The sequence below is a fragment of the Bos indicus genome, chromosome 3 (assembly GCF_029378745.1).
Source record: "Bos indicus isolate NIAB-ARS_2022 breed Sahiwal x Tharparkar chromosome 3, NIAB-ARS_B.indTharparkar_mat_pri_1.0, whole genome shotgun sequence".
Classification (NCBI taxonomy): Eukaryota; Metazoa; Chordata; class Mammalia; order Artiodactyla; family Bovidae; genus Bos; species Bos indicus.
The window spans coordinates 7,130,390-7,153,992 of NC_091762.1; the positions used below are offsets into that span (position 1 = coordinate 7,130,390).

Genomic DNA, 23,603 nt, shown 5'->3' on the forward strand with positions numbered 1-23,603 from the left:
CAGATGTAGAATGCCAATGCCAAGAGCTGCCTTTCCAGATCTTTCACCAACTCTCCAAACCCTGAAGTCCCCGCTCCTCACTATTTTCATCTACCCATTAGGTCCTGACCCCATCTGACTCTTACCTTAGGAGTCAGCCTTCGAATGGTACCAATGATGCGTCCACCATCCCCTGATTGCCCAGAGAGAAGATGAAGCTCAGACTCACAAATTCCAAGGAAGATGTGGACGACCATGCCTTCCACAGAAAGCAAGCAGAAGGGATCCCTGCTAAAAGCAGCAGGGACGTCAGCTCACCCCTCCTTTATAAAGCAACAGCAGCCCAGTGAATCCTTAAGGCTCAAACAGTGCTTGATTCCTGAAAGCTAAGCTAGTTCTTCCCATTATGGCTCAAATACCTAAGTTCCTGAAAGGAAATGTACAAGAGAAGGAGAAGAGGGTAGCAGAGGATGAGCTGGTGAGAAAGCATCACCCACTGACTCAATGGACATGAATGTGAGCAAATTCAGGGAGACAGTGGAAGACAGAAGAGCCCAGCGTGCTATAGTCCACGGGACTGCAAAGAGCTGGACAGGACTTAGCAACTGAACAACAGCAAGTTCCTGGAAGTTAAATCCCGTTATAATCAAGGCCAGTATGGTATCAAGTCCTGCCTGGAGAAATCTTTACATAAATAGAGAAATCCTGCCTGGAATGAGTAGATGACTAAAGGAGGCATGGAAACCTCTATGGACAAGGTTTCCAGGATGGTAGACTCTGCAGGGGCATTTGGCACAAATTCATATTTTAATTCCTTTAAGCGTGGTATCACAAAGTCACACCTATCCTCACATCTGTTCTGACTCCAGAAGCATCCCTTCCCACCCACACACCAGGAAAAGAAGGCAGGAAAGGAAGGGTGAAATTATGTTCCTTAGTAAGTTCAAGTCATGACCCAACAACATCCAGCCAAGCCAGCCAAGCCCAACTCAGAGTGGGGGATACATGGGAAACCAAAATGTTTTTTCCCATTTCATCTGCATCCCCCCTTTCTCCTCTCCCCACCTCCCCCCTTCCCCAACAAGCAATGATCCAACAGCATGAGCCATCCCTTATAGCTCCCTAGGTTTTAAAACCTGCCCGGTGCCCCTCGCTAGGGAAGGTGCGTCAAGCCCATGAGAGTGGAGCCTGCGAAGAAGGGAGGAGGCTGAGGAGAACCTGGGCCACCGCCACTTGTGTCTGCTGCTGCTGCTGCTGGAGGAGCTGCTGGAGGAGCTGCATCTGGTGGTGGGTGGACAGCGGCGTGCCCGCACCCAGGTCCGGGGGCTTCGAGGAAGAAGAGGGAAGCAGCATCCTGGGCGAAGCTGTCAGCATGGGCTCCTGGGGGTGGGGCGGGACCTGGAAGAGAGGAGAAGACAGGGTGTGAGCCTGGGCACGTGCCTCCTTTACACAACTTACTCTGTCTTCAATATACACAGTATGTCTAGTACGAGGCTGGGGTGAAATGGCCCACTTATAACCAAGAGCTGGAAATGCTGCATCTTCAATGGAAATGTGGACACCCCCGCCCCCAACCACCCCCAGAGGAGATGATCTGATGGCCCGGGCTGGGACCACAGAGTCAGAAAACCCTATTTGTATAGCTGAGTTCCTGGTGCGATATGATGGGAGCCCAGGCAGCTGATCCTGTTCCATTTCTTGCCCATGGCTTCCAACTCTACCACACTGTTGAGTTACCTGAGGTTCTGGTCTTGGATCTATTTCTATGAAAGGCAGCTACCTACACCTTGCTATGAGGCAGCTTCTACCTTCACTCTGCTGTGTCCTCAGGGCTCTCTCCTCCCGGGTCTGCAGGGTCTCCCGAGCTGACCACTGGAGGAAGAGGCCATGAGGGAGGTGCTCCAACCCGGCACCACCTCCTCACAATGGGAGCTCCGGAGAAGAAAGTTTGGACACACACCGAACGTGGGCTGGGGAGATCCTCTCTCCGAAAGGGGAAAGCAGCTTCCATTCCCTTCCCTCCCGTCTCCCTCCTAATAGCTGGACACTGTCACCAGGCAGCTTCTGTGAGCCAGAGAATTCCGCTGCAGAAGCTCTGCCGCAGGCCCTTCTTTAGGTGTGCGAGGGGAAGCACCGGGGACAGAGGGCTTCTGCCATGCAGAGTGCAAGCTGGGTGCCACAGAAAATATCAGGCAGACAATACGGAACAATACCGCCCCTCAAACTAGACAGGTCTCCCCTTCCGATGAACTAGCCTAATGACCTCCTCTTGGGAAAAGCTGTTACATGGTGAGGAAAGAAAGGCACTCAAGATACAGGGGACTGGCAGGGAGTCTGAGGCCAGGGCAATCTGTCAGAATTTTCCTTCTGTGAGTGTGTGCCAGGGGCTGTGTGTGTGTGGGGGGGGAGCTGTGTGTGTGTGGCGGGGGCCGTGTGTGTGTTTCAGGGGCCGTGTGTGTGTTTCAGGGGCTGTGTGTGTGTTTCAGGGGGCCGTGTGTCGGGGGGTGGGTAGGGGCAGTGTGTGGGGGCAGGGGCCAGAGGTGTTGGTTTTGTCTTCAGGTTGGAAGTTCTCAGTTTTACCTGGATCATACCAGAAACCCCTTGAGGGCATCTGTCATCTCACCCATAAAAACAGGAGGTTGAAATGGAGGATGCCTAAGGTGGTCTTGCAGTTTCCAGCCTCCAGTGGGCCAATTTCCAGCCTCCCCAGGAGCATCAAAGGCACACGATCCTAGCCACAGGCAGAGACAGCCCAAACTCACCCTGCTCCTTCAGCTAAGCCCCAGGGGATCGCACTGTGTTGTGCAAGGATTAGCCAAGTGCACAGGTATTGTGCCCCGATGAGGTGCTATCAAAGCTGGGGCTTCCAGTGAGAAGGGAATTGAGTACTGATGGACCCTGGAGGGTAATGCATGTCAGAAATGAGCTCTGTGAAATCCTGACATACAGCCACATTTAGCATCAATTCACAGGGTCTGAATCTCCAGATTCAGTTTGAAAGGAAGTAACACATGCTCTGGAGCCACCACTGTGCTGGCAGAGGCTAAGAGGTGATGGACGGGGGCTGAGGCCATGACACAGGCCACTCTGGGAGGTGACATGCATGCAGATGGGCAGATCACCTGGGTGGGCTGCCTCCTGCCTACCTTGGGGTCTGTGTGGGAGCCTCCTTCCTTTCCTACAGCATCGAGGTCGGTCACACCTCGGCTGAATTCCAGGGCATCGTTCCCTGGGAGTGGGACCTCCACTGCATCGATGTCCGTCTCCTCTGCAGTGGCCGTGGAGGTCCTCTCGGCTCCGGTGAGCTGGCGACCTACAGGGACAACAGAGAGGGTAGGAAGGGAAGAGTCACACCAAGAACAACATCCTCCTGCCCAACACTTCAGTTTCCAATCATGTCACGCTTCGGGACACCATTGGTTCAGTAACATTTTCATATATCTTTTCAACTCAAGTCTATTAAATGTCCTGGAGAAGGAAATGGCAAACCACTCCAGTACTCGTGCCTGGAAACTCCCATGGACGGAGGAGCCTGGTAGGCTGCAGTCCATGGGGTCGCTGAGCAACTGCACTTTCACTTTTCACTTTCACGCATTGGAGAAGGAAATGGCAACCCATTCGACTGTTCTTGCCTGGAGAATCCCAGGGATGGGGGAGCCTGGGGGGCTGCCGTCTATGGGGTCGCACAGAGTTGGACATGACTGAAGCGGCTTAGCACCAGCAGCAGCAGCCATTAAATGTCCAATCCAATAAGACGTTCTGATTTTAATATCTTCTCAAAGTTCCGAAACAAAGACATTTCCTCAAGGCTGGGCATGACTGCTTTGTCAGGCTGGCGTGATGTTTTCACTGATAGGGTGTGGGGAACCTGCAAGAAAGGGATGACAGCCACCTCGACCTCATTCAAACTCAGAAGTGGAAACAGTAGGGAAAAAAGTATTCTTTCAGTCGTGTCTGATTCTTTGCAACCCCGTGGACTGTACCCCACCAGATTCCTCTGTCCATGGGATTTCCCAGACAAGAACACTGGAGTGGGTTGCCACTTTCTACTCCAGGAGATCTTCCTGATCCAGGGATTGAACTGGTGTCTCTTGCATTAGCAGGCAGATTCTTTACCACTGAGCCACCAGGGAAGCCCCCAAAGGTTTTAGCACGAAAAAAATTACATAAATAGATAGGTGTATTTTTCAGTTCAGTCACTCAGTCGTGTCGAACTCTTTGCAAACCCATGGACTGCAGCACACCAGGCTTCCCTGTCCATTACCAACTCCTGGAGGTTACTCAAACTTATATCTGAGGCGGTGATGCCATCCAACAATCTCATCCTCTGTTGTCTGCTTCTCCTGCCTTCGATCTTTCCCAGCATTAGGGTCTTTTCCAGCGAGTCAGTTCTTTGCATCAGGTGGCCAAAGTATTGGAGTTTCAGCTTCAGCATCAGTCCTTTCAATGAATATTCAGGACTGATCTACTTTAGGATAGACTGTTCGGATCTTCTTGCAGTCCAAGGGACTTTCAAGAGTCTTCTCCAACACCACAGTTTAAAAGCATCAATTCTTCAGCACTCAGCTTTCTTTATAGTCCAACTCTCACATCCATACATGACTACTGGAAAAATAGCTTTGACTAGATGGACGTTTGTTGGCAGAGTAATGTCTCTGCTTTTAAATATGCTGTCTAGGTTGATCATAGCTTTTCTTTCAAGGAGGATGCATCTTTTAATTTCATAGCTGCAGTCACCATCTGCAGTGATTTTGGAGCCCCCCAAAATGAAGTCTGTCACTGTTTCCACTATTTCCCCATCTATTTGCCATGAAGTGATTGGACTGGATGCCATGATCTTAGTTTTCTGAATGTTGAGTTTTAAGCCAACTTTTTCACTCTCTTCTTTCACTTTCATCAAGAGGCTCTATAGTTCTTCACTTTTTGCTACAAGGGTGGTGTCATCTGCATAACTGAGGTTAATGATATTTCTCCCAGCAATCTTGATTCAGCTTGTGCTTCATCCAGCCTGGGATTTCGCATGATGTACTCTGCATATAAGTTAAATAAGCAGGGTGACAATATGCAGCCTTGACATACTCCTTTCCTGATTTGGAACCAGTCTGTTGTTCCATGTCCAGTTCTAACTGTTGCTTCCTGACCTGCATATAGGTTTCTCAGGAGGCAGGTCAGGTGGTCTGGTTTTCCCATCTCTTGAAGAATTTTCCACAGTTTGTTGTGATCCACACAGTCAAAGGCTTTAGCCCAGTCAAAAAAGCAGATGTTTTTCTGGAACTCTCTTGCTTTTTCCATGATCCAATGGATGTTGGCAATTTGATCTCTAGTTCCTCTGCCTTTTCTAAATCCAGCTTGAACATCTGGAAGTTCTTGGTTCATGTAGTGTTGAAGTCTCACTTGGAGAATTTTGAGCATTACTTTGCTAGCGTGTAAGATGAGTGCAACTGTGTGGTAGTTTGAACATTCTTTGGCATTGCCTTTCTTTGGGATTGGAATGAAAATTGACTTTTTCCAGTCCTGTGGCCACTGCTGAGTTTTCCAAATTTGCTGGCATATGGAGTGCAGCACTTTCACAGCGTTTTCTTTTAGGATTTGAAATAGCTCAATTGGGATTCCATCACCTCCACTAGCTTTGTTCATAGTGATGCTTCCTAAGGCCCACTTGACTTCACATTCCAGGATGCCTGGCTCCAGGTAAGTGATCACACCACTGTGGTTATCTGGGTCATTAATATCTTTTTTTGTATAGTTCTTCTGTGTATTCTTGACACCTTTTCTTAGTATCTTCTGCTTCTGTTAGGTCCATACCATTTCTGTCTTTTATGGTGCCCATCTCTGCATGAAATGTTCCCTTGGTATCTCTAATTTCCTTGAAGAGATCTCTAGTCTTTCCCATTTTATTGTTTTCCTCTATTTCTTTGCACTGATCACTGAGGAAGGCTTTCTTATCTCTCCTTGCTATTCTTTGGAACTCTGCATTCAGATGGGTATATCTTTCCTTTTCTCCTTTACCTTTAGTTTCTCTTCTTTCCTCAGCTATTTGTAAGGCCTCCTCAGCAACCATTTTGCCTTTTTGCATTTCTTTTTCTTGGTGATGGTTTGATCACTGCCTCTGGTACACTGTCACAAACCTCTGTCCATGGTTCTTCAGGCACTCTGTCTATCAGATCTAATCCCTTGAATCTATTTCTCACTTCTACTGTATAATTGTAAGGAATTTGATTTAGGTCAAATCTGAATTTGGAGAAGGCAATGGCACCCCACTCCAGTACTCTTGCCTGGAAAATCCCATGGACAGAGGAGCCTGGTAGGCTGCCGAGCACGGGGTCGCAAAGAGTCGGACAGGACTGAGCGACTTCACTTTCACTTTTCCCTTTCATGCATTGGAGAAGGAAATGGCAACCCACTCCAGTGTTCTTGCCTGGAGAATCCCAGGGATGGGGTAGCCTGGTGGGCCGCCGTCTATGGGGTCGCACAGAGTCAGACACGACTGAAGCGACTTAGCAGCAGCAGCAGCAAATCTGAATGGTCTGGTGGTTTTCCCTACTTACTTCAATTTAAATCTGAATTTGTCAATAAGGAGTTCATGATCTGAGCCACAGTCAGCTCCCAGTCTTGTTTTTGGTGACTGTATAGAGCTTCTCCATCTTTGGCTGCAAAGAATATAACCAATCTGATTTCAGTGTTGACCATCTGGTGATGTCCATGTGTAGAGTCTTCTCTTGTGTTGTTGGAAGAGGGTGTTTGCTATGACCAGTGCATATTCTTGGCAAAACTCTATTAGTCTTTGCCCTGCTTCATTCCGTATTCCAAGGCCAAATTTGCCTGTTAGTCCTGGTATTTCTTAACTTCCTACTTTTCCATTCCAGTCCCCTATAATGAAAAGGACATCTTTTTTGGGTGTTAGTTCTAGAAGGTCTTGCAGGTCTTCATAGAACCAGCTTCTTCAGCATTACTCATTGGGGCATAGACTTGGATTACTGTGATATTGAATGGTTTGCCTTGGAAATGAACAGAGATCATTCTGTTGTTTTTGAGACTGCATCCAAGTACTGCATTTTGGACTCTTTTGTTGACTATGATGGCTACTACATTTCTTCTAAGGGATTCCTGCCCACAATAGTAGATATAATAATGGTCATCTGAGTTAAATTCACCCATTCCAGTCCATTTTAGTTTGCTGATTCCTAAAATGTTGATGTTCACTCTTGCCATCTCCTGTTCGACCACTTCCAATTTACCTTGATTCATGGACCTAACATTCTAGATTTAGGTCTTATCAATATTGCTCTTTATAGCATCGGACTTTACTTCCATCACCAGTCACATCTACAGTTGGGTGGTGTTTTTGCTTTGGCTCCATCTCTTCATTCTTTCTGGAGTTATTTCTCCACTGATCTCCAGTAGCATATTGGGCACCTATCAACCTGGGGAGTTTATCTTTCAGTGTCCTATCTTTTTTCCTTTTCATACTGTTCATGGGGTTCTCTAGGCAAGAATACTGAAGTGGTTTGCCATTCCCTTCTGCAGTGGACCACGTTTTGTCAGAACTCTCCACCATGACCCATCTGTCTTGGGTGGCCCTACACGGCATGGCTCATAGTTTCATTGAGTTAGACAGGCTGTTTTCCAGGTGATTAGTTTGGTTAGTTTTCTGTCTGCCCTCTGATGGTGAAGGATAAAAGGCTTATGGAAGCTTCCTGATGGGAAAGACTGACTGAGGGGGAAACTGGGTCTTGTTCTGATGGGTGGGGCCATGCTCAGTAAATCTTTAATCCAATTTTCTGTTGATGGGTGGGGCTGTGTTCCCTTCCTGTTGTTTGACCTGAGGCCAAACTATGGTGGAGGTGATGAAGATGATGGTGACCTCTTTCAAAAGGTCCCATGCACGCACTGCTGCACTCAGTGCCCCCGACCCTGCAGCAGGACACTGCAGACCCACGCCTCCACCAGAGCCTCCTGGACACTCAGGGGCATGTGTGGGTCAGTCTCTTGTGGGGGTCACTGCTCTTTTCTCCTGGGTCCTGGTGTGTACAAGGTTTTGTTTGTGCCCTCCAAGAGTCTGTTTCCCCAGTCCAGTGTAAGTTCTGGTGGCTCTATGGTGGGGTTAATGGCGACCTCCTTCAAGAGGGCTTATGCCATACCCAGGTCTGCTGCACCCAGAGCCCCTGCCCCTGTGGTAGGTCACTGCCGACCCGTACCTCCACAGGAGACACTCAAACACAGTTCTGGCTCAGTCTCTGTGGGGTCTCTGGGTCTTGGTGCACACAAGCTTTGCTTGAGCCCTCTGAGCGTCCCTGACAGGCATGGGGTTTGATTGTAAAAGTGATTTCACCCCTCCTACTGTCTTGCTGGGGCTTCTCCTTTTCCCTTGGACATGGGATATCTTTTTTTGGTGGGATCCAACGTTCTCCTGTCGATGGTTGTTCAGCAACAAGTTGTAATTTTGAGTTCTTGCAGGAGAAGATGAGTGCACGTCCTTCTACTCTGCCATCTTGTTATTCTTGGCGTATTTCTAGAAAATTTTATTTTGTATTGAAGCATGCATGCATACTAAGTTGCTTCAATTGTGTCCAACTCTGTGTGACCCCACGGACTGAAGCCCACCAGGCTTCTCTGTCCATGGATTTCTCCAGGAAAGAACACTGGAGTGGTTAGCCATTTCCTTCTCCAGGGCACCTTCCAGACCCAGGGATTGAACCCAGGTTTCCTGCATTGCAGGTAGATTCTTTACCATTTGAATAACCTTGAATGGGGCATCCAGAGAGGTAGGGGTTTCCTCCACCACACTCCTATCGGGCTGTGAGGAAAGGGGTAAATCACCTCACTCCCTGGGCCCCAGTTCCTTCAACTCTACACGGAGGCTGAGTTAAAATGGGTGGGAGGGTTGCAGGCCTGGGGGGAGGGGTGTGGAAATAAGGAGATTTGAGGCCCCAGCCCACACAGTATCTGTCTCTAATCCTCAGACCCTGTCTCTGACCATCCTCCTTCAAGAACACAAGCTAGGGACAGGCCTGGAGACAGCGGCAGTGGCACAGAAGAGATAGGCAGCTGGTTTGTCATGCTTTGTCTATTTCCCACTTGCTTCTTCCCACTGACCATGTCTTTGATCACATGCTCAGCAAATGTATCAAAGTCCTCCTGTTTCTTATTTTTTTTCATTCTCTGCTCTTCTCTCTTTCTTGGACTCTATAGAAACAACTGGAGATTCTCAGGCATTTCCCAGGAAATACCTTTTCCTCTACATTCAGGATTAGGTTCATCACTAACTGTCTTCAAATAAAGCTTTGAAACTTTCAGAGACTAAGCACCAATTGTAAAACTGCACAGAGTAACATAAGTAGGAAGTATGAAGTATTGATTCCCTAAACCTCAAGCCAACTCAGGGAGCCAGGCTTTGGTCATTTGCGGGCCTGCCTTGTAGTACAAATAGTTCTAACAGGCCTTTCCATGCAAACCCACATGAGTCATCTGGGGAAGCAAGCCTGGTGTGTGCATATACATGTATTTATTTAACATTCAAAAATCATTTTATTCTTTAAAATTTTCATTGGAGTATGTGTGTTTGTGTGTGTGCTCAGTCATCTCTGACTCTGTGACCCTATGCTCCTCTGTCCATGGGATTTTCCTGGCCGGAATACTGGAGTAAGTTGCCATCTCCCACTCCAGGGGATCTTCTCGACCCAGGGATCGAAATTGCATCTCTTATGTCTCCTGCATCGCAGGCAGATTCTTTACCACTGAGCCACTAGGGAGGCCCTTACTGGAATATAGTTGATTTAAAACGTTGTGTTAGTTTCAGCTGTACAGCAAAGTGAGTCACTGATGCATATACATATGAAAGTGAAAGTCGCTTAGTCGTGTCTTGACTCTTTTTGATCCCATGGACTATACAGTCCATGGAATTCTCCAGGCCACAATAGTGGAGTGGGTAGCCTTTCCCTTCTCCAGGGGATCTTCCCAACCCAGGGGTCAAACCCAGGTCTCCCACATTGCAGGAGGATTCTTTACCAGCTGAGCCACCAGGGAAGCCCCCAAATACTGGAGTGGGTAGCCTATCTACTCTTTTTAAAATTCTCTTCCCATAGCCTAGTATTTCAGAAGCAGACAGTGTGCTTGGTTTTCCTTCTGGCTGCTCTAGGAGCTGGGAGATGACCGTTGAGTGTTGCGATGGCATGTAACAGAAAGGAGGACCCTGGACCATGGCCCAGCAGGGCAGTTCTTCTGCCTCTTTGTCAACCAGCCAGCAGGAGCATAGACAGCAGGCTGCTTTTTACCACCTCCTGCACCCAGAAGTGACCTTCTTGATAATTAGGAGGTTTACCCTGTGACAGGGAGGCCTGGTGGATAATCCGTGTCTATTTCTCAGTAGGCAGATAGTGCTGGGAACTGAGCATCTGGTCCTCCTTGCCCCTAGAGGAACAGATAGGGTGAAATGGGCCTGCACTTGAGGAGAGCTTTCCATCAGTCATTAGGGAAGACTGGCATCCACAGTACGGGGAAGCCATCTGTCAAGTGCTCTTAATTAGCAAAAGCAAAGTCAACTGTGTCCTGATCTTGAGGCCAAGGGTGTGTTTCATTCACATCTCCCATGGATCTGGCACAGAGAAGGTGTTTAGTAAATACTTACAAAAGTAACAGTGTTATCACAGAGTACAAAACAGGGAAGTGGGCTCTACAGGGAGGCTGCCCCTCAGCCCTGGAAATCCTAATACAGTAAGTTCCCTACAAACAGACCTTCAAGTTGCAAACTTTCAAAGATGCAGATGTGCATTCACATGGCCAATCATGTACGTTAGTTCACGTGTCTGGTATACACTGTCACACGAGCACATCTTCCATAAGTGGTTCTGCTTCTGTGTGCTTTACTGGACAGTACTGTACAGTATCTTTATTTTAAGCCTGGATGTACAGAAGTAAGTGTAAAACCAGCAGTGATGTGGCCGGTACTACTGTACTTTTCTTTTTTTTTTTTCAGCCTGTATGCTTTTTTTTTTTTTTTTCTGGTTCATCCTTTTAACTCTACGCAGAATCTAATCTCACCTAAGTAATGTTACTTTGATTTATGCATGAGTCAATTAAGCTTCAGGAATAACTGAACTTTTATATGATTAGACAGACTATAAAATTACCTGGAATATACTGACTCTTAATGTCAAGGAACAGAGCCTGATAGCTACACTGCCTAGAGCCTTAGTAGGCACTTCGTAAATTTTGTGCAATTCCATATAACTCATGTGGATGAAGAATTAATAAAATGATTTTTTAGTTGCTGACAGATTTGAAATATGGAGTCCAGAGTTTTAATATATCCATAAATGTTAACCGTACCATATGATTAAAAATGGGTTTTTGTGTGTTTGTCTTTTATGTATTATTTGTGTGAAAAGTATTGCAAATCTATTACAGTGCAGTACTACATAGCTGATTGTGTTAGCTCGGTACCTAGACTAACTTTGTTGGACTTACAGACACACACTCAGACCAGAATTCATTCGTATGTAGGGGACTGACTGTAATGAGAACTGAGCAGCACCCTGCAGAGGGTCTGGAGACATGCAGGCCAGAAACTCACAAGGGACTGAAAAATCTCCGAGATTCTAGTTCTGCTTCTGGGGAAGTCATTAAAAAATAAACTTCTCAGCCATTCTCTTTGTACTAGGAGAGTTTCCAAACCAACACTGATGTAAGTGAATCACCAACTAGGGGCTGCTTTCTGAGACAATTTCTGCCACTCAGAGGGTCCTCTGATGATCACATCTGGATACTTACAGATTTAATACAGCTGACGGGTAGAGAGCATGCATACCTATTTTATTATACTTCACAGATACTTCATTTGTACAAATTGAAGGCTTCTGGCAAATCTGCACCATTTTTCTAACAGCATTTGCTTACTTTGTGCTTCTGTGTCATGTTTTGGTAATTCTCACAATATTTCATACTTTTTCATTGCCTGTTATTAGTTGTTATTCATTATCTGTTATGATCTGTGATCAGTGATCTTTAAAAATTTTTTTTAATTTTTTAATTGGAGGATAATTGTTTTACAGTGTTGTGCTGGTCTCTGCTGTACAACAACGCGAATCAGCCCTAAGTATACATATATCCTCCTTTCTCCTGAGCCTCCCTCCCACCCTGCTCCCCACATCTCACCTCCCTAGGTCGTCATGGAGCACCAGGCTGAACTCCCTGTGTTATACAGCAATGTTCCCACTAGCTATCCATTTTACATATGGATATTTCATATGTGTGTATTTCAGTTCTACGCTCTCAATTTGTCCTACCCTCTCCTTTACCTACTATGACCTCAAGTCCGTTCTCTATGTCTGTGTTTTTATTCCTGCCCTGCAAATAGGTTCATTAGTACCATTCTTCTAGATTCCATATATATGCATTAGGATACAGCATTTGTTTTTCTGATCTACTTCACTCTGTATAACCTCCAATGTTACTATTGTAATTATTTTGGGGCAGTGTAAACTGTACCCATATAAGACAGTAAACTTAACAAATGTGTTTTATTTTTTACAAATGTGATATAGAATTATAGAATATTCAGACTGAAAGTATTTTCCAGGTGGACAGCAAAGGGACTCAGCCATATACATACACATATCCATGCTCCCCCAAACTCCCCTCCCATCCAGCCTGCACATAACACTGAGCAGAGTTCCCTGTGCTATGCAATGGGTCCTTACTGGTTATCTGTTTTAAATATAGCAGTGTGTATCTGACTGCTTCGCTTGCTGCCATTTCTGCCCCCCACTCCTCTCTACCACCACTGTGCCCATCTCTTTCTTCTTCTTGGGCCTCCCTGTTCCATAAGATACAACAATATTGAAACTAGGCCATGTAATAACCTACACTGGCCTCTAAGTATTCAAAAGAAAGGAAGAGTCACGTATCTCTCACTTTTAAATCTAAAGCTACATAGGATTAAGCTAACCGAGGAAGGCATGTTGAAAGCCAAAACAGGTCAAAAGCAAGGCTTACTGCAACAGTGAGCCAAGCTGTGAACACCTAAATCAGAGCAAAGCCCTAACTCTCTTAAATTTTGTAATGCCTGAGAGAAGTTAGAAAGCTGCATAAGAAAAGTTTGAAGTTAGCAGAGGTCGGTTCATGAGGTTTAAGGAAAGAAGCCATAACCATAAAAAAAAAAAAAAAAAAAGTACAAACAAGTGCTGATGTAGAAGCTGCAGCAAATTATCAAGAAGATCTAGCTAAGATCACTAATGAAGGTGTCTATGCTAAATAACAGGTTTTCCACATACTGGAAACAGCCTTACATTGGAAAGATGCTGCCATTCAGGACTTTCATAGCTAGAGAGGATAAGTCAATGCCAGACTTCAAAACTTCAAAGGACAGGCTGACTGTTGTTATTAACGGAGCTAATGTAGCCAGTGTCTTCAAGTTGAAGCCAATGTTTATTTACCATTCTGAAAATCCTAGGGCCTTTAAGAATTATGCTACATCTACCCTGCCTGTGCCCTACAAAGGAACAACAAAGCCTAGATAGCAGCACATCTGTTGACAACATGATTACTTGATATTTTAAGCCCACTGTTGAGACCTACTGCTTAAAAAAGATTCCTTTCAAATTATTACTGCTCATTGACAATGCACCCAGTCACCTAAGAGCTCTGATGGAGATGTACAATGAGATTAATGTCGTTTTCATGCTTGCTAGCGCAACATTCATTCTGCAGCCCATGGATCAAGGAGTAATTTCAACTTTTGAGTCTTTATTTAGGAAATATATTTCATAATGTTATAGCTTCCATAAATAGCAATTCTTCTGATGAATCTGGGCAAAATAAATTGAAGGCCTTCTGGAAAGGATTCACCATTCCAGATGCCATTAAGAATATTCTGATTCATGTGAAGAGGCCAAAATGTCTCCATGAACAGGAGTTTGGAAGAAGTTGATTCCAACAACAGGGATGACTTTGAGGGGTTCAGAACTTCAGTGGAGGAAATAACTGCAGATATGGTGGGAATAGCAAGGCAACTAGCATAAGAAGGGGGTCTGAAGATGTGACTGAATCCTCACGATAAACCTGAACAGATGAGGGACTAGCATAAGAAGGGGGTCTGAAGATGTGACTGAATCCTCACGATAAACCTGAACAGATGAGGAACTAGCATAAGAAGGGGGTCTGAAGATGTGACTGAATCCTCACGATAAACCTGAACAGATGAGGAACTAGCATAAGAAGGGGGTCTGAAGATGTGACTGAATCCTCACGATAAACCTGAACAGATGAGGAACTAGCATAAGAAGGGGGTCTGAAGATGTGACTGAATTCTCACGATAAACCTGAACAGATGAGGAACTAGCATAAGAAGGGGGTCTGAAGATGTGACTGAATTCTCACGATAAACCTGAACAGATGAGGAACTAGCATAAGAAGGGGGGTCTGAAGATGTGACTGAATTCTCACGATAAACCTGAACAGATGAGGAACTAGCATAAGAAGGGGGGTCTGAAGATGTGACTGAATTCTCACGATAAACCTGAACAGATGAGGAACTAGCATAAGAAGGGGGTCTGAAGATGTGACTGAATTCTCACGATAAACCTGAACAGACGAGGAACTAGCATAAGAAGGGGGTCTGAAGATGTGACTGAATTCTCACGATAAACCTGAACAGATGAGGAACTAGCATAAGAAGGGGGGTCTGAAGATGTGACTGAATTCTCACGATAAACCTGAACAGATGAGGAACTAGCATAAGAAGGGGGGTCTGAAGATGTGACTGAATTCTCACGATAAACCTGAACAGATGAGGAACTAGCATAAGAGGGGGTCTGAAGATGTGACTGAATTCTCACGATAAACCTGAACAGATGAGGAACTAGCATAAGAAGGGGGTCTGAAGATGTGACTGAATTCTCACGATAAACCTGAACAGATGAGGAACTGCTTCTTAGGGAGGACCACAGTGGTCTCTTGAGAGGAATCTACTTCTGATAAAGATGTGTAAAGACTACTGAAATGACAACAAAGGCTATGGGATATTACATAGTCTTAGTTGATAAAGCAGTGGCAGGGTCTGAGAGGCCTGAGTTCAATTTTGTAAGAAGTTCTACCACAGGTAAAACACGATTAAAATGGCATTGCATGCTACAGAGAGATTATTTGTGAAAGGAGAAACAACCAACGTGGCAAACGTCATTGCTGCCTTATTTTAAGAAACTGCCTCAGCTCTCCAATCTTCCGCAACCACCACCCTAGTCAGTGAGCATCCATCAGCATTGAGGCAAGACTCTCTACCAGCAGAAAGATTACAGTTTGCTCAGGTGATAGCATTTTAGTCATGAGCTATTTTTAAATTAAAGTATATACAATTTTTTTTAGATATAATACTATTTTACACTTAATAAACTACAGTATAATGTAAAGTGAAACTGAAAGTCACTCAGTTGTGTCTGATTCTTTGTGACCCATGGACTGTGGTCCACGGAATTCTCCAGGCCAGAATACTGGAGTGGGTAGCCTTTCCCTTCTCCAATGGATCTTCCTGACCCAGGAATTGAACTGGGGTCTCCTGCATTGCTGGTGGATTCTTTACCAACTTAGCTATCAGGAAAGCCCTAGTAGAGTGTAAAGATAACTTTAATGTGCACTGGAAAACCAAAAATTTTGTGCTACTCACTTTATTACGATATTCACTTTATTGCCATGGTCTGAAACTGAACCTGTGGTATCTCCTAATGCCTGTACAGTAACAGATTTGTTAGAACCGAGGGGAAAGAACAAGCTAGATGGAGGGATATCATTATTGTGTGTGACCGTCAGCGTATCGCGGCTTCCCTGACAGCTCAGTTGATAAAGAATCCACCTGCAATGCAGGAGACCACAGTGAGAAGTGGGCAGAGAGGAGGGGAGGCCATGGGAGGCACTCTAGACAGAGGGCGAGACAGGGGCAAAGATACTGATGTAGAAAAATCCCCAGCATGGTGGAAGCACTGCAAATGACCCTGACTGAGGAAGAGACAGGAAGGGACCTGACTGAGAAGAGACAGGATTTTATCTTGAAGGAAGAAAAGCAGGCACGTGATACCAAAAGATTTTCATTCTTTCAAATTTTACCCAAGGGATGATGTAGATGGTAGATCTATAAGGGATAAGATAGAAAGCAGTGCTCTAGGTGAGAAATATGAGAGCTAAAGCTAAAGAGGTGGTGATAACACAGAGCCAAGGACACAAACCTGGAATATTTTCAGGGGGCAGAAATCACAGGACTTGGAAACTAATCGTCTATGGGCAGGGAACGGGAAGGGAAAGAGGGAAAGGCGGAGGAGAGGCAGGGAGGAGACAGGAATACATGTGGAATGAGTTTCACAATTCTGATTGAAGTGACTGAGCAGAGACTGGCATCCTACACAGAAAATTCCAGAGAAGAAGGACTATGGGTAAGAGAATGAAACTGGGAAAGTTTCTAACAGCTAACTGGAGATACCGACTATCCACAAGTGGAGAGTTCAAGATAAGATGTGGCCTAGAGATAAACATAAGTTAAAACTACGGGAAGTGAAAAGTAAAAAAAAAAGCACCAAGGACTAATCCCAGGAGAAATGCCCTGGGGATTTCACCCAAGGGGCAGGTGAAAAAAAAGGATCCTGGAAAGCAGCTAGCAGAAAAAGAAGGAAAGAGTGGCAAGAGCAGAGGTGGGGGGCCCCAGAGCTAGGGAAGGGAGTGATTCATTCCCCGTGATGCACACTGCAGAGAAAGGCTGGTTCAATTTGCCAATCTGGCCCTTGTGGCTCAGACGGTAAAGCGTTTGCCTACAATGTGGGAGACCCGGGTTCGATCCCTGGGTCGGGAAGATCCCCTGGAAATGGTTTTCCAGTACTCTTGCCTGGAAAATCCCATGGACGGAGGATCCTCATAGGCTACAGTTCTTGGGGTCGCAAAGAGTTGGACATGACTGAGCGACTTCACTTTCACTTTCAGTGACCTGGACAGCTTGTTTCAGGAAATATTGGTAGGCAGCAGATACCAGATCATGGGAGGTTGAAGGGCTAATGGCAAGGGGGGGGTAAAATGCCAACAATGGGGATAAATGTGTGTGGCCTGAAGCTTGACTAGGAAGGAGAGAAAAGAGATAGGCTAGGGGGAGATGCAGGGACAAGAAAGGTGTGATTTTTGTTTTGTTTTTCAGATGGAAAAGACTTGCCCTTATCTATCTGCGGTGGAGAAGAAAGCACAGTGAAAGATTCAGGTGATGATTCAGGAGAGGGAGCTGATAGCTCAGGGTTTCGGAAGAGGCAGGATGAGAAGGCAAAGGCAGGTGGAGGGGTTCATCTGGGTCAGGAGAAGAACACTGGACACTAAGATGGGAGCTTCGGGGACAAGGGGGAAGCAGGAGGGCTGAAGGCAAAGCCGCCTGTGGCCAAGTCCAGGGACCACAGATGGGTGTGAGCCAGTGTCACGGTGCTAAAACAATAAGTAATGCTGGATTAATACAGAACTTCTTACATGTCAGTTATGCCTCAAAACAAAATGGTTGGGAAAAAAAAGAACAAGAGATTATCAGCTCAGTCCAAAAGTGCTTGAAATGGTCACTTTTGGCCTCAAAATTGCAATATTAATAACTTAGACTCAAATAGTGCTTACCGTGTTCCAGGCACTAGTTTAAGGGATGTACATGTACTATTAACTTACTTATCCTTATAACCACCCTGAAAGTGAGGCACTATTATTATTCCCATTAGACAGACAAAGAAACTGAGGCACACAGCTAGTAAAACTGAAGCTAAGGCTCAAAGCCCGCCAGTCTGGCTTTAAGCTTGGTGCTTTTAACCACTGCACCACCTTGCCTCCCAACAGGCTCACTGCTTCCACCTGTAGTCAGCCACCCTGCTTTATCTTCTTCATTGCACTGACATCCCCTAAAAAGGCCTCGTGTGTCATCTGTTGGATCCTCCACCCCAACTTCCAATGTGGGTTCCTCGCCAGCAGGAACCTTGTTGCCTTCTTCACAGTATTCCCAGTTCCCAGAATCAAGCCTTGCATCTGGGGACACTAATAAATACCCACTGAATGAAGGAAGGGGATGAAACTAAGGAGAAACAGCATCAGGCAGCGGTGGCCTGCTGCGATGGAACGGCAGGTGTGGTGGAGCCCGGAAGTGACAGGACATCAGGGGTGTGCTTGCTTGAATAAGCCAGATGCCCGGGTCTGGCAGGTGTAACAGGTACACAGTAAATATTCCTGAGCCACTGGTCACCGTCTAGATGACATGAGTCCTGTTTTAAGAGGCTCTAATCTCCAAAGGGCTCCAAGCCCTTCCCCACGTTGGACTGTATGCCACCGTGGGAAGACAGATGCCTCCAGGGGAACAGGATCTCTCCCAGGAAACCTGTCCAGGAGTCAGAGAAACTGCACAAGGCAAGCAGAACAGGGGCAGAGGCCCCACCTGGCTCTGAGCCCTGGGGGAATGGCCAAGGGCAGCTGCTGCCAAAAGATACAAAGGATAAATCTCCCCCAGGGTAGGGAATGGTGGGAATGAGGGAGGAAAGAAAAGCAGACAGAGAGAGCAAGAGAGGCAGCGCACACAATGAAAGCGAGGACCTTCATTAAAGGCGCTGCTGAAAAACCCAGAAGGGGAAGGGCCCACAAGACATCAAAGAAGACAGCAAAGCCTCCCCACATTTGGATTCCTCCAGAGTAAACAAGTTTCCTCGGCACAACAAAGGGCCTGCCTGGGGCAGCTCTACTGGAAAGATAAACACCGAATTAAATGAAAGCTCCCTAATGTGGAAGCAAGACTCTCGTTAAAAGGAAAAGAAAAGCTGCCAGCCCACAGTTCCACTCTGAAGCTTCAAGGTGCCCCATTACAGAGAAAAACCCTGATGGAGTCAATAAACGCTTCTGGGGGAAGCATTTATGGAAAAAGTATTTACGGTAACAAGGAATGTGTTCCTAGCAGCTTACGGACAGTAAGGAAGCAAGTGGGGCTAAAAAGAGGAAGTGACTTTGGGGCTTGATAAGAAAACGTTTCCCATTCCAGATCTGTAGAATTCCAAACACTGATACTCAAAGGCGGTTTCACATCCTGGCCATGGAACCACACCACAAACACGGGGTAGCCATCTAATGTGGCTCTCTCATAAAACCATGGGACTGCAGAGATCTTGTCCACTGTCCTCACAGCATACATGAGGTCATGGAGTTGAGATACTGAACTGGATAACTAGACGATGGCTAACATGTATTTAGAGTGTACACTCATCTCACACGCTAGTAAAGTAATGCTCAAAATTCTCCAAGCCAGGCTTCAGCAATATGTGAACCGTGAACTTCCTGATGTTCAAGCTGGTTTTAGAAAAGGCAGAGGAACCAGAGATCAAATTGCCAACATCCTCTGGATCATGGAAAAAGCAAGAGAGTTCCAGAAAAACATCTATTTCTGCTTTATTGACTATGCCAAAGCCTTTGACTGTGTGGATCATGATAAACTGTGGGAAATTCTGAAAGAGATGAGAATACTAGATCACCTGACCTGCCTCTTGAGAAACCTATATGCAGGTCGGGAAGCAACAGTTACTGGACATGGAACAACAGATTGGTTCCAAATAGGAAAAGGAGTTCATCAAGGCTGTATATTGTCACCCTGTTTATTTAACTTATATGCAGTGTACATCATGAGAAACGCTGGACTGGAAGAAACACAAACTGGAATCAAGATTGCCGGGAGAAATATCAATAACCTCAGATATGCAGATGACACCACCCTTATGGCAGAAAGTGAAGAGGAACTCAAAAGCCTCTCGATCAAAGTGAAAGTGAAGAGTGAAAAAGTTGGCTTAAAGCTCAACATTCAGAAAACGAAGATCATGGCATCCGGTTCCACCACTTCATGGGAAATAGATGGGGAAACAGTGGAAACAGTGTCAGACTTTATTTTTCTGGGCTCCAAAATCACTACAGATGGTGACTGCAGCCATGAAATTAAAATATGCTTACTCCTTGGAAGGAAAGTTATGACCAACCTAGACAGCATATTCAAAAGCAGAGACATTACTTTACCAACAAAGGTTCGTCTAGTCAAGGCTATGGTTTTTCCTGTGGTCATGTATGGATGTGAGAGTTGGACTGTGAAGAAGGCTGAGCTCCGAAGAATTGATGCTTTTGAACTGTGGTGTTGGAGAAGACTCTTGAGAGTCCCTTGGACTGCAAGGAGATCCAACCAGTCCATTCTGAAGGAGATCAGCCCTGGGATTTCTTTGCAAGGAATGATGCTAAAGCTGAAACTCCAGTACTTTGGCCACCTCATGCGAAGAGTTGACTCACTGGAAAAGACTCTGATGCTGGAAGGGATTGGGGGCAGGAGGAGAAGGGGATGACAGAGGATGAGATGGCTGGATGGCATCACTGACTCAATGGACGTGAGTCTGAGTGAACTCCGGGAGTTGGTGATGGACAGGGAGGCCTGGCGTGCTGCGATTCATGGGGTCGCAGAGTCGGACATGACTGAGCGACTGATCTGATCTGATCTGATCTGATATGCTAGGAATGATGCTGATTTACCTGCATTATCTCCCAACACCTAGCTAGCAGATAAGAAAGATCTAGAAAGACTAGAAAGTTTGCCAAGGATCACCCAGCTAAGATCATGAACTCCTTATTGCAAAATTCAGACTTAAATTGAAGAAATTAGGGAAAACCACTAGACCACTCAGCTATGACTTAAATCAAATCGCTTATACAGTGGAAGTGAGAAATAGGTTCAAGTCATTAGATCTGATAGACAAGAGTGCCGGAAGAACTATGGACAGAGGGTTCATGACATTGTACAGAAGGCAGGGATCAAGACCATCGCCAAGAAAAAGAAATGTAAAAAGGCAACATGGTTGTCTGAGGAGGCCTTACAAATACCTGAGGAAAGAAGAGAAGCTAAAGGCAAAAACGATAAGGAAAGATATAAGCATCTGAATGCAGAGTTCCAAAGAATAGCAAGGAGAGATAAGAAAGCATAAGAAAGCATTAGGGACCAATACGAAGAAATAGAGGAAAACAACAGAATGGGAAAGACTAGAGATCTCTTCAAGAAAATTAGAGATACCAAGGGAACATTTCATGCAAAGATGGGCACAATAAAGGACAGAAGCAGTATGGGCCTAACAGAAGTAGAAGATACTAACAAGAGGTGATAAGAATACACAGAAGAACTGTATTACAAAAAAGATCTTAATGACCCAGATAACCACGATGGTGTGATCACTCACCTAGAGCCAGACATCCTGGAATGCGAAGTCAAGTGGGCCTTAGGAAGCATCACTACGAACAAAGCTAGTGGAGGTGATGGAATCCCAGTTGAGCTATTTCAAATTCTAAAAGAAGATGCTGTGAAAGTGCTGTACTCAATATGCCAGCAAATTTGGAAAACTCAGCAGTGGCTAAAGGACTGGAAAAGGTCAGTTTTCATTCCAATCCCAAAGAAAGGCAATGCCAAAGAATGCTCAAACTACTGCACAATTGCACTTATCTCACACGCCAGCAAAGTAATGCTCAAAATTCTCCAAGCCAGGCTTCAACAGTATGTGAACTGAAAACTTCAGGATGTTCAAGTTGGATTTAGAAAAGGCAGAGGAACCAGAGATCAAATTGCCAACATCTGTTGGACCATCAAAAAAGCAAGAGAGTTCTAGAAAAACATCTACTTTTGCTTTATTGACTACGCCAAAGCCTTTGACTGTGTGGATCACAACAATTCTTCAAGAGAATTGTGGAAAATTCTTCAAGAGATGGGAATACCAGATCACCTTATCTGCCTTGTGAGAAATCTGTATGCAAGTCAAGAAGCAAAAGTTAGAACTGGGCATGGAACAACATACTGGTTCCAAATTGGGAAAGAAGTACGTCAAGGCTGTCTATTGTCACCCTGCTTATTTAACTTATGCAGAGTACATCTTGCGAAATGCCAGGCTGGATGAAGAACAAGTCGGAATCAAAATTGCCGGGAGAAATATCAATAACCTCAGATACGCAGATGACACCACCCTTATGGCAGAAAGTGAAGAGGAATTAAAGAGCTTGTTGATGAAACTAAAAGAGGAGAGTGAAAAAAAGCTGGCTTAAAACTCAACATTAAAAAAATGAAGATCATGGCATTCTGTCCCATCACTTCATGGCAAATAGATGAGGAAACAATGGAAACAGTGACAGACTTTATTTTTGGGGGCTGCAAACTCACTGCAGATGGTGACTACAGCCATGAAATTCAAAGATGCGTGCTCCATGGAAGAAAAGCTCTGACCATCCTAGACAGTATATTAAAAATCATAGACATTACTTTATTGACAAAGGTCCATATAGTGAAAGCTATGGTTTTTCCCGTAGTCATATGAATGTGAGAGCTGGACCATAAAGAAAGCTGAACGCTGAAGAATTGATGCTTTTCAACTGTGGTGTTGGAGAAGACACTTGACAGTCTCTTGGACTGCCAGGAGGTCAAACTAATCAATCCTAAAGGAAATCAGTCCTGAATATTCATTGGAAGGACGGATGTTGAAGCTGAAGCTCCAATACTTTGGCCACCTAATGCGAAGTACTGACTCATTAGAAAAGACCTGATGTTGGGAAAGATTGAAGGCAGGAGGAGAAGGGGACGACAGAGGATGAGATGGTTGGATGGCATCACCGACTGGATGGACATGAGTTTGAGCCAGCTCCAGGAGTTGGTGATGGACAGGGAAGGCTGGAGTGCTGCAGTCCATGGGGTCGCAAAGAGCTGGACACAGCTGAGTGGCTGAACTGACTGACCTAGCTAAGAAATGGCTGACTTAGCATTCAAGCCTAGAATTCACCTGAAAAGTGCCAGAACCCAAGCTCGCCATTGCTTCTCTCGTCTGCGGGTCCAGCACTCCCTCTGTCATACCACACTGCCTTCTCATTTCTGTGATAGTTAATTTTGTGGGCAAATTTTGTGGAGCCATGGTGTTGATACTTGACCAAACACTATTCTAGATATTACTGTGAAGGTATTTTTCATACGAGAGTAAACATTTAAATCAGTAGATTGAATAAAGCAGATTACCCTCCATAATATAGCTGGGCTTCATCCAATCAGTTGAAAGTCTTAACAGAACAAAGACAGACCTCCTTGGAAGAAGAGGGAATTGTGCCAGCAGACCAGTTTAAGACTTGAACTTTTCTGGGTTTTCAGCCTGGAGCCTACCCTGCAGATTTTGGACTCGCCACACCTCTGTAATCATGTGAGCCAATTCCTTAAAATTAGTACGAATGTGTGTATCTCCCTAAGACAATTTACATCACTCTACAGGTCAGATTCTCACTCACGCAAGTTGGGGAGGGCCTTCCTACTTCCCTTTCTCTGCGGGGATGTATGGTACTCAAAGCACACATTCAAGCCATGCTCAACCTCCTTAAAGAGACACACTCAGTGCTTTGACATCTTAAACTCTGAAGCAAGTATATTGAGCCTGACAGGTTTTCCTAAAATGAACCTAGATGTTTCCACATGTAGAATGTCAGTTACACTCTTCTTAGGGAGAATGGTATACAGAAGATGCCAAGCGGCTGATGTCTCATGTATATTACTGTAACTTGAAAAAAAAAATCACCAAAAAGGTTATAAAAAGAGATGGACATGT

General features: G+C 45.3%; 1 protein-coding gene across 4 annotated transcripts in view; it reads right to left on the reverse strand.

The window, feature by feature from the left end:
- The window catches only part of C3H1orf226 (chromosome 3 C1orf226 homolog), a 360,848-nt gene that overhangs the window by 26,824 nt on the left and 310,421 nt on the right, over window positions 1-23,603 (reverse strand). For all 4 annotated transcript variants that reach the window (XM_019986989.2, XM_019986985.2, XM_070782767.1 and 1 more), the window contains 2 exons: window positions 3,126-3,292; window positions 1,198-1,377 (listed from right to left, as the gene is read on the reverse strand). In XM_019986989.2, the coding sequence (XP_019842548.2) occupies window positions 1,198-1,377; window positions 3,126-3,292 (347 nt within the window). The remainder of the gene's footprint in view (window positions 1-1,197; window positions 1,378-3,125; window positions 3,293-23,603) is intronic.